The 15695-nt window shown below is 41.8% G+C and overlaps 1 protein-coding gene across 1 annotated transcript in view; it reads left to right on the top strand.

Annotated features, from left to right (window-relative positions):
- The first annotated feature begins 1283 nt into the window (after window positions 1–1283).
- The window catches only part of PSMB7 (proteasome 20S subunit beta 7), a 63320-nt gene continuing 48908 nt past the window's right edge, over window positions 1284–15695 (top strand). The window contains exons 1-5 of the mRNA XM_072777875.1: window positions 1284–1426; window positions 1837–1930; window positions 3168–3265; window positions 5079–5219; window positions 13069–13184. Coding sequence (XP_072633976.1) covers window positions 1365–1426; window positions 1837–1930; window positions 3168–3265; window positions 5079–5219; window positions 13069–13184 — 511 coding nt within the window. The 5' untranslated portion in view covers window positions 1284–1364. The remainder of the gene's footprint in view (window positions 1427–1836; window positions 1931–3167; window positions 3266–5078; window positions 5220–13068; window positions 13185–15695) is intronic.

Here is a 15695-nt window from a genome sequence, read left to right as displayed (position 1 = left end):
GGGAGAAGCAGGCTCCCTTCGGGGAGCCTGATGCAGGGCTTGACCCTGGGACCCCGGGACCACGACCTGAGCCGAAGGCAGATGCTCAACCACTGAGCCGCCCAGGCCTCCCTAGCACAATACTTTCAAGGTTCAGCCCTGTTGTAGCACTTATCAATGTTTCCTTCCCTTTTATAGCTGAATAATATGCTGTTGTGTGGACACACCACATTTCGTTTATCCATTTATCAGTTGATGGACATTTGGGTTGTTTCCATTATTTGGCTACGCTAAATTATGCTGCTATGAGTATTTGTGTACAGGTTTTTGTGACCATAAAAACTTTTGATTCTCTTGGGTATATACTTTAGAGACAAATTGCTGGGTCTGTGTTTACCTTTTGGGGAATTGCCAAACGATTTTCCACCAGGCACGTATGATGAGGATTCCAGCTTCCCCTCGTCACCACCAACTCTTATTATTTTCTCTTTTTGATTTTAGCCATTCTAGGGAGCGTGCGCTGTCATTTTGATGTGCATTATTTTTTTTTAAAGATTTTATTTATTTATTCATAGAGTTGCAGAGAGAGAGAGAGGGAGAGAGGCAGAGGCACAGGCAGAGGGAGAAGCAGGCCCCATGCAGGGAGCCCAATGTGGGGCTCGATCCCAGGTCTCCAGGATCACACCCCGGGCTGAAGTTGGTGCTAAACTGCTGCACCACCCGGGCTGCCCAATGTGCATTTTTTTCAATGGCCAATGACGTTGAGCATCTTCTCACATGCTTCTTCTTGTTCTCACTTCTCAGCAGCCTTTTGAGGTAGCTCTCATCCCCGTTTGGCAGCAGAGGAAAGAGGTTCAGAGTTGAGGGGACTTGCTCAGTGCAAGGAGGCGGTGGGGCTGTCTGTCTCCTAATTAACACGGAGTGTGGGATCCCTGGGTGGCGCAGCGGTTTGGCGCCTGCCTTTGGCCCAGGGCGCGATCCTGGAGACCCGGGATCGAATCCCACATCGGGCTCCCGGTGCATGGAGCCCGCTTCTCCCTCTGCCTGTGTCTCTGCCTCTCTGTCTCTCTGTAACTATCATAAATAAATAAAAAAATAAAAAAAAAAACACGGAGTGTGATTCACAGTAGAAACAGCTCTGTCTGGTCCGCAGGAGTCTGGTCTCCCGAGCCACCAGCTTGGACAAGTCCTTTCCCTGCCCCGGCGTCAGTTACACCTCCGCGCCACTTGGGGCGAAATACTCCAGACACGTCGGGGCTCCTCTAGGAAGCCAGAACTCGAAGATCAAAGGCCCCGGCGCGGAGCTCGCCCCGCCCCTCAGCGCGCAGGTCGCCGCCGGCGCCGGAAGTGCTTGGCCCTCCGGGCGGAAGCACTTTCTCGGGAAGATGGCGGCGGTGTCAGTGTATGAGCGGCCGGTCGGAGGCTTTTCTTTCGATAACTGTCGCAGGTGCGGCCGAGCCCGGGGCCGGGTTCCAGGCGGGAGCGGGAGTGCGGTGCCGGGGTCGGAGCTGGGCCCGGGTCTGGTCTGGGAAGTCCCAAGTGAAGGGTGCACGGCGGGGCTTGCGGCCTGCGCCCCGCGCCCGGCGCCCCGCGGCCCGTGTGACTCAGGGGAACGAGGGCCCCTCGAGGGCGAGTGGGTTTCTCTTGCGGCCGAGCCCGCCCTTCCACTTGCCCAGCGCACCCGGCCAGGTTCCGTCTCTGCCTCTTTGGGCGACACGCGACCCCTCGGCGACGCACTGCACGTCGAAAAACGCGACTCTAGGCCTGATGTTGGGGGGATTCAGCGGCGCTCTCGGTGCCAGTGCGGAGCGATGTGGCCCTGCCCTTCGACGCTTTACTCTCTCCCTGTTCTTTCAGAAATGCCGTTTTGGAAGCCGATTTTGCGAAAAAGGGGTACAAGCTTCCAATGGCGCGGAAGACTGGCACGACCATCGCGGGGGTGGTCTACAAGGTGAGCTGGCACAGGCCAGGAGCGGCGGTGACGACGGATGACGGGAACCGGGCCGCTTGGTTTCCTTTGACTTCTCCGGTCTCCGTCAGGGAGGGCTTATGTTTCAGAGAAGGGAAAAGGATCTTTAGCGTTTGTCTGGAGGTTTCGTGCGCCTAAAAACAGTTTATATTCTTTGCTCACTTTTTAGAGTTCTTGACGTGAGACCAATCCTTTTTTTTTTTTTTTTTGTCTTTAAGACACTAATTTTTTTTTTTTAAAGATTTTATTTATTTATTCATGAGAGACACAGAGACAGAGAGAGGCAGAGACACAGGCAGAGGGAGGAACAGGCTCCATGCAGAGAGCCTGACGTGGGACTCGATCCCGGGACTCCAGGATCAGGCCCTGGGTCAAAGGCAGGCGCTAAACCGCTGAGCCACCCGGGCTGCCCCTAAGATACTAATTTGGGAAGCAGGGTTATTTAATGGGAGAACGCAAGATTTCGGGTCAGACAGGTCTGTTTAACCATGTGACTTTTATGCTACTTCCAACGTTGGGCAAGTCGCTTTCCTCCTCACCGCCGCACTTCCATCAAATGGACACAGTAATTCCCGCTTTAAGTTGTTGAGAGGGTCAAAAGAGATCGTGGTTATTGTTGTTTAAGAGTGATGTCACTTCGAAAGAAATTGACAGAGGCGGCTATTCCAGTGGAAGGATTTCTGCATCTTTTTTTTTTTTTTTTTTTAATTTTTATTTATTTATGATAGTCACAGAGAGAGAGAGAGAGAGGGGGGCAGAGACACAGGCAGAGGGAGAAGCAGGATCCATGCACCGGGAGCCGGACGTGGGATTCGATCCCGGGTCTCCAGGATCGCGCCCTGGGCCAAAGGCAGGCGCTAAACCACTGCGCCACCCAGGGATCCCCGGATTTCTGCATCTTAATCCAGACGTTTGCCATATTAGGTCTGTGATTCGTAAGGAATTCACTGAATTTGTGAGCCTCGTTTGAACACAGGAGTGATAATTCCTGCCACCCACTCGGGATTCACCCGATAGCGTTATAACAAGGCTTTTCTTGAATTCTGAAAGTATAGCACAATGTTTTTGGAAGGAGTTTCAGCTGGGGGGGGGGGGGGCGGGGGCGGGTGGAGGTTTGGGGAAAGCAAGGTATGGCCAACATTGTTCTTCCTAAACCAGAGTAGAGAGCTGTGTTTTATATATGTGAAATTGTTTTAAAATGTGTTTTTTTGAAAAATAGGATGGCATAGTTCTTGGAGCAGATACAAGGGCAACTGAAGGAATGGTTGTTGCAGACAAGAACTGTTCAAAAATACACTTCATATCTCCTAACATTTAGTAAGTATCAATTGGTTTGAAGAGCTCTTATGTTTTCAAACTTGTCAGGGCTAAAACTGAATTTACTTTGTTCCTCACGAAAACCTGTTGTTTAACTTGTATTTTCTTTTTTTTTCTTTTTTCTTTTTTTTTTTTTTTTGGTCTCCTTTGAATGGTATTTTCATCTGCCCATCACTTAAGCTTGTCACCCACAAGTTTTCTCTTTGCTTTAGTCTTTAATTTGCTTGGTTCCCCGGTTATGCTTTCTGTATGCCTCTTGAAACCATTCCCTCCGCTGAAGCCTTAGTTCACATTCTTGTTTCACAGCAGGACTATTGCAGCTGTCATTTAAATGACCTCTGCCTTTGGTCTCTTTATCATCCACCATTTTGCCATATTGGATTTTGTAAAACACAGATCTGATTATATCCCTTTCCTCTTTAAAAATATTTCAAGGGATCCTTGGGTGGCGCAGCGGTTTGGCGCTTGCCTTTGGCCCAGGGCGTGATCCTGGAGACCCGGGATCGAATCCCACGTCGGGCTCCCGGTGCATGGAGCCTGCTTCTCCCTCTGCCTATGTCTCTGCCTCTCTCTCTCTCTCTCTCTGTGTGACTATCATAAATAAATAAAAATTAAAAAAAAAATATTTCAAGAGGGATCCCTTGGTGCCTCCGCGGTTTGGTGCCTGCCTTTGGCCCGGGGCGTGATCCTGAAGTCCCGGGATCAAGTCCCACGTGGGGCTCCCTGCATGGAGCCTGCTTCTCCCTCTGCCTGTGTCTCTGCCTCTCTCTCTCTCTCTCTGTGTCTCTCATGAATAAATAAATTAAAAAATCTTTAAAAAAACATTTCAGGAGACGTCTCACATTTCCACACTGCTTTCAGAATAAACTCTGTAGCATGGTATTTAATATCTTGCACAGTGCCACAGAATTTTACCTTTTCAGCTTATTTAGCTGCCATCACCCTCTTAAAACCAGTTACACCAGATTGTCCCTGTTCCCCTCATCTCCAAGCTGTTTCACCTTTGCTTTTGCCAGTCCCTCTGCTTAGAATTGCCCTTTGCTCTTTGTTTATACAGTGTTTTTATTCTTTTAAATCCAGCTCATGTGATACTTCTTCTCAAAGATCAGAATTAATCACTGTCTCTTCCAGGTTCCCATAGCATTTTGTACCTCTGCTGCAGTATCGTATTATACAAGGTATTAGAATTTTTGCCTATTTTTGTCTCCTCCACTCAACTTTTTTTTTTTTTCCCTCCACTCAACTTTTAAATCAAGGGCTTAGATTGTGTCCTATTTTCTTTATTCTCAGCACTTTGTTATGATGGGTACCTGGTAGTAAACACTTGGTAAATGTTAAATTGCAAGGCTTTTTAACATGCCTTGTTCTTTGGTACAGCTTGGATATATTTTTATAGGATTAATAAAATGCATAGTCTGTTAGAGGCATAGAGGCTAATGATTTGAAATGTTCTGTCAGGCCACAGAAAATACATTTGCATATAACTAGATGCATAGTCTCAGTTTCATATTTAAGTTTTTTTTTTTTTTTTTTTTTTTTAATTCATGAGGGACATGAATTCGGCTCCCTGTGGGGAGCCGAATGCGGGACTGGATCCCAGGACTCCGGGATCACAACCTGAGCCAAAGGCAGACATTCAACCACTGAGCCACCAGTTTCATGTTTTTTTAAGATTGATTAGTTACAGTGCAGAATATACTAAAAAACGTCTCTCTGTGTACCTGAACTTACTGGAAGTTATCCGAGAAGTTCCACTTCTAATTGACCCCTTTGGTAATTGAATTTCAGCTAAGTTTCTAATTGTATTTTTTAGTTGTTGTGGTGCTGGGACAGCTGCAGACACTGATATGACAACCCAGCTCATTTCTTCCAATTTGGAGCTCCACTCCCTCTCCACTGGCCGCCTGCCCAGGGTCGTGACGGCCAATCGGATGTTGAAGCAGATGCTTTTCAGGTAAGGCTTTAGGGTAGGGATTTCCTTTTTTTTAAAATTTAATTTTATTTAAATTCAATTAATTATCATATAGTATATTACTAGTGTCTTAGGTAGAGTTCAGTGATTCATCATTTGCATGTGACACCCAGTTTCATCACATTACGTGTCCTCACTCAGTTACCCCATCCTCCCACCTGCCCTCCTCCAGCAACCTTAGTTTGTTTCCTAGAGTTAAGAGTCTCTTATGGTTTGTCTTCCTCTCTGATTTTGTCTTATTTTATTTTTCCTTCCCTTCCCCTATGATCGTCTTTTGTTTCTTAAATCCCACATGTGAGTGAAATCATGTAATTCTATCTTTGATTGACTTATTTTGCATAGCATAATAGCTTCTAGTTCTATCCATATCATTGCAAATGGTAAGGTTTCTTTTTTTTATGGCTGAGTAATTTGTGTATATGTATATATCATGTCTATCCATTCATCTGTTGAGGGACATCTGGGCTCCTTGCATAGTTTGACTATTTTGGGCACTACTGCTGTAAACATTGGGGCGCAGGTGCCTCTTCGGAATACTGTGTTTGTTCCAGGATGGGGATTTCTGTAGCATCTTTTTCTCATATCTTAGATTTTCAGCTGAGGGGATCTTGGAAGCTAGAGGAAAAACATTCAGAAATACACATTTTATTCTAGAAATCAGTTGTTACCATTTTAATTTCAGAAGGCTTTTGATGATGTATTTGAATTTATGGGGTCTATCTTCCCCCCCATGAATAAATTGCATGTGACGAACTGTCATTTCCAGAGGCATAGGGCATTATTGGATTTAAAAAAAAAAAATTTCTCTTTTGGGACGCCTGGGTGGCTCAGTGGTTGAGCGTCTGTCTTCCGCTCAGGGCGTGATCTTGGAGTCCCGGGATCGAGTTCCGCATCAGGCTCCCTGCATGGAGCCTGCTTCTCCCTCTGCCTCTCTCTCTCTGTGCCTCTCCTGAACAAATAAATAAACTCTTAAAAAAAAATCTCTTTTATTTATGGTAAAGTTAGAACTGGACAGAACCTTTGAGTTCATTTTGTGAACACAGACACAAATGATTGTTTTCGTTCTCCCTCTTTTAGGAACAAAATTACAGTGAAATGAAAAATTGTATTTGTAGGCACCTGTGAGTGGATATAACATTAATATTAGTGCACATTTATCTATCTCTTTATGCCATACCCTGTGCTTAGTGCTTTATGCATGGTTTCATTTTATCCTTTTCAGTCTGAGATAAGGGCTGTTAACATCTCTAATACTGAAGTGAAGCTGAGTCTTAGGGAGGTGTAGTTGCCCAGCCAACCTGACCTTCACACCCTGCTGCTGACTCCCACCCATTGCACTCTTAGTTTTGTCTCCTTTCTTCCTTAATCATATCATTACCTCACATTAGTATAGGTCTCTTCTTTTTCAGAATCTGAGTCTGTTTCCTCATTTGCTCTTTTGCTCCTCAGAGAGGGAAGAGAGCCCCAGTGTATTAGAGCAGAACTAGGAAATACCCTGGACGTTCAGCCGTAGTTTAGAATTCCAGTTTCTCCCCTTGGGACCTGCATTATCTCTAACAGAGTCCTTTTCCTTCTTTGTAGATTTGTATTTTTGTTTTTGTTTTTTTTGTTTTTTACTTTTTATTTATGATAGAGAGAGAGAGAGAGGCAGAGACACAGGCAGAGGGAGAAGCAGGCTCCATGCACCGGGAGCCTGACGTGGGATTCGATCCTAGGTCTCCAGGACCGCACCCTGTGCCAAAGGCAGGCGCCAAACCGCTGTGCCACCCAGGGATCCCCAGGTTTGTAGAATGTAGAATCAGAGTGCTTTTTTTTTTTCCTTTGAAGTTGATCAGAGATGTTTATTATTCTTGTCCTCATTCATTAGGCAATCTACAGAAAATATATATTTTTTTTCTTATTTATTCATGAGAGACACAGAGGGGGGCGGGGCAGGCAGAGAGAGAAGCAGGCTCCATGCAGGGAGCCCATTGCGGGATTCGATCCTGGGACTCCAGGATCACGCCCTGGGCCAAAGGCAGGTGTTCAACTGCTGAGCCACCCAGGCGTCCCTAGAAAACATTTTCTTTATCTCAGCCTGAAGCAGTAGCAGCTGCATCCAGGCCTGTGAGATTAGAGGGAAAGTAAAGGTTGTGAGCTGGCAGCACACAGGCCATATTCAGGTTGTAGAGGAATTGTATTTGGGTTACAGTGGTGTTTTTTTTTTTTTTTTTTAATAGTGGCTAATAATTATAAATAGGAAGATAGGAATAAAAAAATCTGGATTTCTGGGTTAAAAAATTTTTTTTTAATTAATTATTTCCCGGCTTCATCTGAAAAAAATTAATAAAGAGGATGGGATAATAGGTGGCAGTAATCTGGACCTAAGTAGTAGATGTTGCCTTTAGAAGTGGGAGCATATGCTCTGGTCAGTTAGTCCCTGCCTAGTTTTACTTCCTTCCTGCCTCTTGCCTTTCTTTGAACTTGCTGGTTTTCATCTGTGAGTCTAGCATGGCCCCGGGCTCTCAGCAAGTGGATATGAGGCACAGTGGAGCTGTGCAGCAAGGCCTGTAACATAGTTCCTGTTTTACAGGTGAGAAGACCAGGATTTAGGAGTCTATGGGCAGGAAGCCTAGTCATAACTACCTAATCCATGCTTGGCTGTACCTAACCCTTATGTGGGTGATTTCCACTTATTTATGTGCATGGTCATGTTCCTAATCCTGGATAATTATTGCCTATCAAATAAATTCTCCCAGTAGAGTGTGAGAACTTGTTAAAGCACATGGTTGTCAAGATTTCTGAAAACATTTGTGATTTTGGTTTCAAATTTAAAGCTCCCTCTGGTGGTTTGTGTGGTGCATTACATTTAAAAGACTTTTTAAACTTGTAAAATGGCAGTAAGTAGCAAATTTTCAAGATTCCTTCCAGTGTCATTTAAAGCATCTAGCTAAACTTAGCAGATGTTTCTGTTAATCTCTTTAGAATGTTTTAGGAATTCTAAATTCACTTTTTTCAGTGTTTTATTTTTAGTTTAACATACTTTATAAAAATTAAATTTTATCAAAGTTTTGAGAGGAACATTTTCAAATTTAACCAGGATGATTGTGGTTCATTATGTTTCCTGACATTCTTGATGAATTACATAAAATGTAAAAGTGGTATAAGGGAAAAAAGCATAGGATTTCACTTCAGAAGTTTGGTTCAGGTCTCATCTAAAATGCTCAGAGTTTTGTAACCTTGTGCTGTTCACCTTACCTACCTACCTTTCTTTCTTTCTTTCTTTCTTTCTTTCTTTCTTTCTTTCTTTCTTTCTTTCTTTCTTTCTAAGATTTTATTTATTTTTTCATGAGAGACAGAGAGAGAGAGAGAGAGAGAGAGAGAGAGAGAGAGGCAGGCTCCATGCAGGGAGCCTGATGTGGGACTCTATTCCGGGACTCCAGGATCATGCCCTGGGCTGAAGGCAGATGCTCAACCGCTGAGCCACCCAGGCGTCCCTCACTTTACCTTTCTTAGCCTCAGTTTCTTCTTTAGTAAGATGAAGATAATAGTTTCTGACTCTTCTGACTTTGGAGGAGGAAATGAATAAAGAAGGAAAGCTTAACAACAATGCCCAGTATAGGGCCTAATGCCCAGCGCAGGGTCTAATGCCCAGTTGGATCCCCATAAAACTCAGAGGCTGGATGTATTTTTCTTGGTGTATGATTCATTTTTCCCTGAATAACCCATTTCTGAGTCTGTGAATCAGTCATAAAAGGGAGTTTGATAAGCAGAAGTGGACATCTTTTACCTTACATAAGCAGTAGTTTTATTTTACTTGGGTGATGGCTGGATGTAGATGATGAATATGTGACTTGTTCCCTCTGAGCATGAGCCTCCTAGTTGAGTCTAATAGAAATCTTTGTGGTATATTTCTGTATTCCAAAAACTCTTTGAATATATAGAGGCTCTTATTTATTATATTAATTGTGTTTTTTTTCCCCTTTGAAAGTAGCATATATTCTACTTGCTGGAGTCCAAAGAGTTCATAGAATACATAGAGTCTATACTCTACTGGGAGAATTTATTTGATAGGCAATAATTATCCAGGATTAGGAATATGACCATGCACATAAATAAGTGGAAATCACCCACATAAGGGCTAGGTACAGCCAAGCATGGATTAGGTAGTTATGACTAGGCTTCCTGCCCATAGACTCCTAAATCCTGGTCTTCTCACCTGTAAAACAGGAACTATGTTACAGGCCTTGCTGCACAGCTCCACGGTGCCTCATATCCACTTGCTGAGAGCCCGGGGCCATGCTAGACTCACAGATGAAAACCAGCAAGATCCAAGTATATTCCAAGTACAAAATTTGGAAAATTCTGAAAAGCCCAAAAGAAGAATAAGAATTTTACAGTTCAGGGAAAAATCATGTTTTGGTTGGCTGGATATACTTCCAGTCTTTAGTTTGTTCACTCCTTCATTTGATCCTCTTTTGCTTCCTTATTATTAGCACATGTTCTCAGTAAAACTTAAGGTGGAAGATAGAGATAAACTAAAAAAATACAAAAATCATCTGAGTTCCTACCATCCATAAGCTGTTGGTGCTAGCGGGTTACTATATGCCTTTCAAGGTTTTTTCCGTTTACTAATACATGGTTCTTTAAAAATGGGGTCATAGTTGTATATTCTGTGCTAGAATACAAACTGATCTTTTCATCTACCAGTGCGTGTTGAATATAGTTTTCATTTGGAGCATTTCAAAATGAAAATTAACTTTAAAAACATTACTGTAAAAGTAATATGTGATTATTATAAAAATTTCCAACACTGTGGAAATGTGAAAAGAAGGAAATAAATGTCAGCTGATGTTTTGTTACTTAGACACATACATTGTAAATCTTTGAGAACTATTTTTGCAGTCCTTTTATACCATGATATTTGCTCATTTATGTATTTACAACGGTGGAATCCTATGTGTTGTTTGGTAACTGACCCTGTTCACTTTAAAGCATATTGTGAATGTTGTTTCCATTAGTAGAAGAGTACAGCATCCAGAGTTTTACCTTGAGCCCATAGAGGAGTTCTGGAGACCTGTGACCCTCCTGACATAGTAAAAAAAAAAAAAACGAAAAAAACAAACCTCTATATGTACACTTACTATAAGTCAGGGTTCTACAATATTAATAGTTTTTCAAAGGGGTCTGTGACCCATAAAAGTTAAAGAACCACTGATGAGTATCAATTTCTGCTGGTATCACAGTATTCCATTCTATAGATATAGCATAATTTAACCAATTTTGAACTTTAATTAACAGTATTTCTTGTTTTAAGGTATTATAAGGTATTCTATGAACCCTTTGGAACATAAACTTTTTAGGTACTTAACTTGTGTGATTAATTCCTTATGCTGTATTCTAAAATAAATTCCTAGAAGTGGAATTACTGAGTCAAAGATATGCACATTTAACATTTTGATACATATCGTCAAACCTGCCCTTGAGAAAGGTTGTACTGAGTTGCACTGCCATCAGTGATAGAGAAAATGTCACACGAGTGTTGCATAGCTATCTCAGTTTATTTAGCTAATTCTCTCCACTTTTTTGGCATCCTAAACAGTATTGCAGTAAACATTCCTGTGCATTCATTTCTGCATATTTGTCTGATTATATCCTTAGAATTTGATTCCTGGAAGTAGTTTCTGGGTCAAAATTTTTTTTTTAATTTTTTTAAGGGTTTTATTTATTCATGAAAGAGAGAGAGGCGAGAGACACAGGCAGAGGGAGAAGCAGGCCCCATGCAGAGAGCCTGATATGGGACTCGATCCTGGGTCTCCAGGATCAGGCCCTGGGCCGAAGGCGGCGCTTAGCCGCTGAGCCACTGGGGCTGCCCCTCTGGGTCAATTTTTAAGGAATACAGTAACTTGCCAAAATATCTTAAATTCTTTTAAAGGCATCACACAGAGGTTATATTTTAGCTTGGAAGGGCATTAACTGATTATTATTGACCTTATATAAATAGCCTGTTTGGGTAGGCAGTTGGTGTAGTGGGTCAGGCACTGGACTGGGGTGGGAGTGGTGGGTCTGGTGATTCCCACTCATCCCAGAGCCCTGTGACCTAGTCTTAACCCTGCTACTACCTCACATGGCTTAGGACCAGATTCTTTTCCTCTCTCTAGGCCTCTGTTTTCTTTTGAGACTGTTTCTGAACTCCTTTCCTGCTCTTTAATTTTCCATTTAAAACTGGAATATTCTTCCTTCCTCTCTTTCTCTTTCTTTTAAAAGATTTTACTTTTTTAAAGTTGTTTCTGTACCCAATGTGGGGCTCAAGCCCACAACTCTGAGATCAAGAGTTGTATGCCTTACTGACTAAGCCAGCCAGGCATCTTTGAAATAGTCTTTCTGAAATCAGTTTGGTAGTAAGGGAATAGGGGAAATAATTGGACTTGACTATTCTGGTTACCTAGAGTGCTTCCTGATGAGTAGTTATGTCTCATACAGTCTACAGTTAGGATTTGGATTGGTTCTTGTGTTTTTTTTGTACCAAGTGTAATGATTATGTTGTTAGGCAAATTCATTATGTGTTGGTTTCATTTTTCTTCCCAAAAAGCTAAAGACTCATGGTGGAGGAATTTAAATCCACAAGTTGATTTAGTGTGGCAATTCTAATGGTAAAAATTGGAACCAAATATAGGGAAAGCAAACTGTAGAAGTAGAAAACCAACCAGGTGAAGGGTCCAAAGGAACAAATACATGCATAATTGAATGGAGGTAGGATGGGGTGGAAAATGTATTCCCATCCATGTTCCTTAAGAGGCTTAGCTTCATCCTGTGGGCAGTAGCAATGGGTTTTTTAGGTTATTGTGGAGTTACTTTGTCATTCACTTTTCAGCATGATGAAACATTTTTCTTTTACTCAATAAGAACGTATATCTATGATTATAATTTTGTGAATTTTTTCAAAAGAGAAGGTGTTTAGATATGAGCCATTTTCCTGTGAGGTTATGGTGAGATGAGGTTGAGAATTTGAACAGCTTGAGTTTAGCAGCTCTTCAATGTTAACTTTGAAAGTAGTTGATTTGCTGATCACTGAGAGTTGTGATGGGAAGAGTGCTGATAAATTGTGGAGTAAGCCAAACTCAGCTATGAGAGATTGGGCTGGCACTTAACGTCTTTGGGTTGGTTTTCTCTTCTCTAAAGTGAGAGTGGTGTTTGTTTTTTCTTTCTTTCTTTCTTTTTTTTTTTTAAGATTTATTTACTAATTTGAGAGAGAGAATCTGAAGCAGATTCTGCGCTGAGCACAGAGCCTGATTGGGGTCTGATCTCGTGAGCCTGAGATCATGACCTGTGCTGAATCCAAGAGTCGGATGCTTAACGACTGTGCCACCCAGGCGCCCCAAGAACGATCCTCTTTTAAAGGGAGCAGTATGGGCAGCCCAGGTGGCTCAGCGCTTTAATGCTGCCTTTGGCCCGGGGTGTGATCCTGGAGACCCGGGATCGAGTCCCACATCAGGCTCCCTGCATGGAGCCTGCTTCTCCCTCCGCCTGTGTCTCTGCCTTTCTTTCTCTCTCTGTGTCTCTCATGAATAAATAAATAAAATCTTAAAAAAAAAAAAAAAAGAGAGAGCACTATGACTGAGGAAATAGGCATGTTGGAAGGCCTCACAGGATTGAGTCTGGGCTGATAGTGGATGTCCCGACTTAAATTCCTTCTGTTTTGTTCCCTTAAAAACAGTAACCATTTAATGAAACAGCAGTGTAAGAAAAGCCTTTTTTTTTGTCTGGCTTCTATACAGCTTTTGGTTAAGTGTATAGTGATGCAATGTAGACTCATTTTTTTTTTTTTTCTTATACATACTCTGATCACCAGGTATCAAGGTTACATTGGTGCAGCCCTAGTTTTGGGGGGAGTAGATGTTACTGGACCTCACCTCTACAGCATCTATCCTCATGGATCAACTGATAAGTTGCCTTATGTCACCATGGGTGAGTGTAAACTTTCCCTGATGTTTCAGAATCCTCTTATTTACCAAGGTGGTCTCTCTCTCTCTCTCTCTCTCTCTTTTTTTTTTTTTTTTAAAGATTTTTATTTATTCATGTAGGAAGCCTGATGTGGGACTCGATCCCAGGTCTCCAGGATCACGCACTGGGCTGAAGGCGGTGCTAAACTGCTGAGCCACCCGGGCTGCCCAAGATGGTCTCTTAAAGAGCTAGTCTATTTCCTGTTGGAGGAGCCAGAGCAATATAGTGCATTGACTCATTCTACATACACTTACTGAGTTCCTCTTACAGAGAAGGTGCTGTTGTAGGTGCTTAGGATATAGCAGGGAACAAAATTTAAAGATTCTTGCCTGCAAGGAATTTGTATTTTAGTGAGGATAGATAGATAATAACAACTATTATAAATATATTAATGTTAGAAATTGATAGGTATTAGGAGAAAAAAGTAATGCAGGTGATACTGTACTACAGTTATGCAAAATATTACTTTTGGGGGAAACTGGGTCATGGGTTTACAGAAACTCAATGCATTATTTCTTTTGTTGGCATGTGAATTTACCATTATTTCAAAACAAAAAGAAAAACTAATGCAATGTAAGGGGACTTCAGAGTGTTGAGGTGGAAGGCAGATTATAATGTTAAATAGGATGGTCAACGTAGTTGTCAAGGTGAGAATTGAGTGGAGGGAAGCTAGACTGGAGGCCTCATAGTGGGAACATGCCTAGGAAGTGGATTGAAGTGTTCTTTTTAAGCTATGGTGACTGGGCCCCTCCTAATTTCTGAGAGATTAAAGCCATTTAATTCCTCAATGAACCTTGGCTTCCTCACCTGTGGAATAGTATCAATAGTATTTATATATGCCGATATTTATAATGATTAGAAATTATTAGAAATATAAAGAATCTGGCCCTGTGCCTGGCCTTTAGTAGTAGGTACTCTTTTCAGACCAGCTTTTTTTACATTGGTACTTTTAGCTCTCAATGCTAGACAGGAGTATATATATTTTTTAAGATTTTATTTATTTGAGACAGAGAGAGAGAGAGCGAGCGAGAGAGAGAGAGAGAGAGCGAGCGCACATGAGCGGTGGAGAGGGGAAGAAGCAGACTCTACTGAGCCAGGAGCTCAATGCAGGGCTGGATCCCAGGACCCCAGGATCATGATCTGAGCTCAAGGCAGACACTTAACCAACTGAACCATCCAGGTGCCCCAAGAGGTGTTTTTTTTGTTTTTTTTTTGTTTTTTTTTTTAATGACCACCAAAAAAGGAGTGATAAAATTGAGATTTTCAAATTTTAACTTTTATTTTAAATTTCTGAGTCAAGTTGTACAGATACAGAAACTTGAACAGGTTATGTATAGCTGGTATTTTTCCAGCTGTTGTTTACCTCTTACATTTTTTGTCTTGGTATCTTAGCTCTGAAGAGCTAGGAAAGTGTTACCTTGAGTAGTTTGGAAATTGCCAGTTTGAGACCTTTCTGTTCCATTGTGTCATCTAGCCTCTTAGAAGGTTTTATACAACAGATGTTCCCTGTTTGTTGGGGAGAATGATTTACCCCCAGATACCATATGGATGAGTCTTTGTAATTATTTTAAAATGAAGTAAAATGAATTACTTAAAGTAATTTTAGAATTGTTCTGAACTGCTTTATTCAAATATATTTGTTATCTCCATCAAAGTACTATTTTTATTTCTCCCTGATTGATGCGTTTAAATAGTGGGAAAGGTGAAATAGCTTTTTTCTTTTCTTTTCAGTGGTTTCTTTTTTTTTTTAACTGAAAAAAAATTTGTGCTTGCAGAAAAGTAACCGTAACGTGCAATGAGCAGTCATATGCACTCTTTTTTTTCCCCATATACACTCTTTACTTCTATTTGTTAACGTTTTATCACTCTTGTTCACTCGTATGTTGTCATTGTTATTCTTAATTTTTTGTGTGGAATCATTTGAGAATAAGTAGTAAGGAGCAGACACCATTATCCTCCACCTCTAAATCCTTTATGATGTTCTACATTACCTTGATAAAATCATCACATTCAGGAAATTTAATGTTGTTACAAAGCAGGTTCATTTTTAAGGCGGGAAAATTGAATTGGTTTCTTTTGCTTTTGAGCTATAGTAATTTGACTTCTGAGCACAATCCTGAATTTAGGAAAATTTGTTGAAAGCGAGCAGTCAAGCAATGACACATTGTGTGCTTTCCTGGCCAACAGCGATGTTGCTGTTCCAAGTCTAGTGTGAACCCAGGGTGATGGTTCCACAGCCTTGAGTTCATAGCACGCTTCTGTTTAGAAATCGTTAAACAGTTTGATTTTGTTATCATAAAAGACAGGAAGGATTAAGGAGGAAATAACTGTAACATTTGATTTTAATACGCAAGTAAATAATTACTTTAAGCTTTGGTTTGTTCATTTATTTATCAACTCTTCCTTGCCTTCTGTGTCTAGGCACCATGGCAGGCTCCACAGATAGAGATGGATGTGTGGATCTTTGCCCTCAGT

The sequence above is a fragment of the Canis lupus genome, chromosome 16 (assembly GCF_048164855.1).
Source record: "Canis lupus baileyi chromosome 16, mCanLup2.hap1, whole genome shotgun sequence".
NCBI lineage: Eukaryota > Metazoa > Chordata > Mammalia > Carnivora > Canidae > Canis > Canis lupus.
Note: the sequence above shows the minus strand (reverse complement) of the source record. Positions and strands in the feature narration are given on the sequence as shown.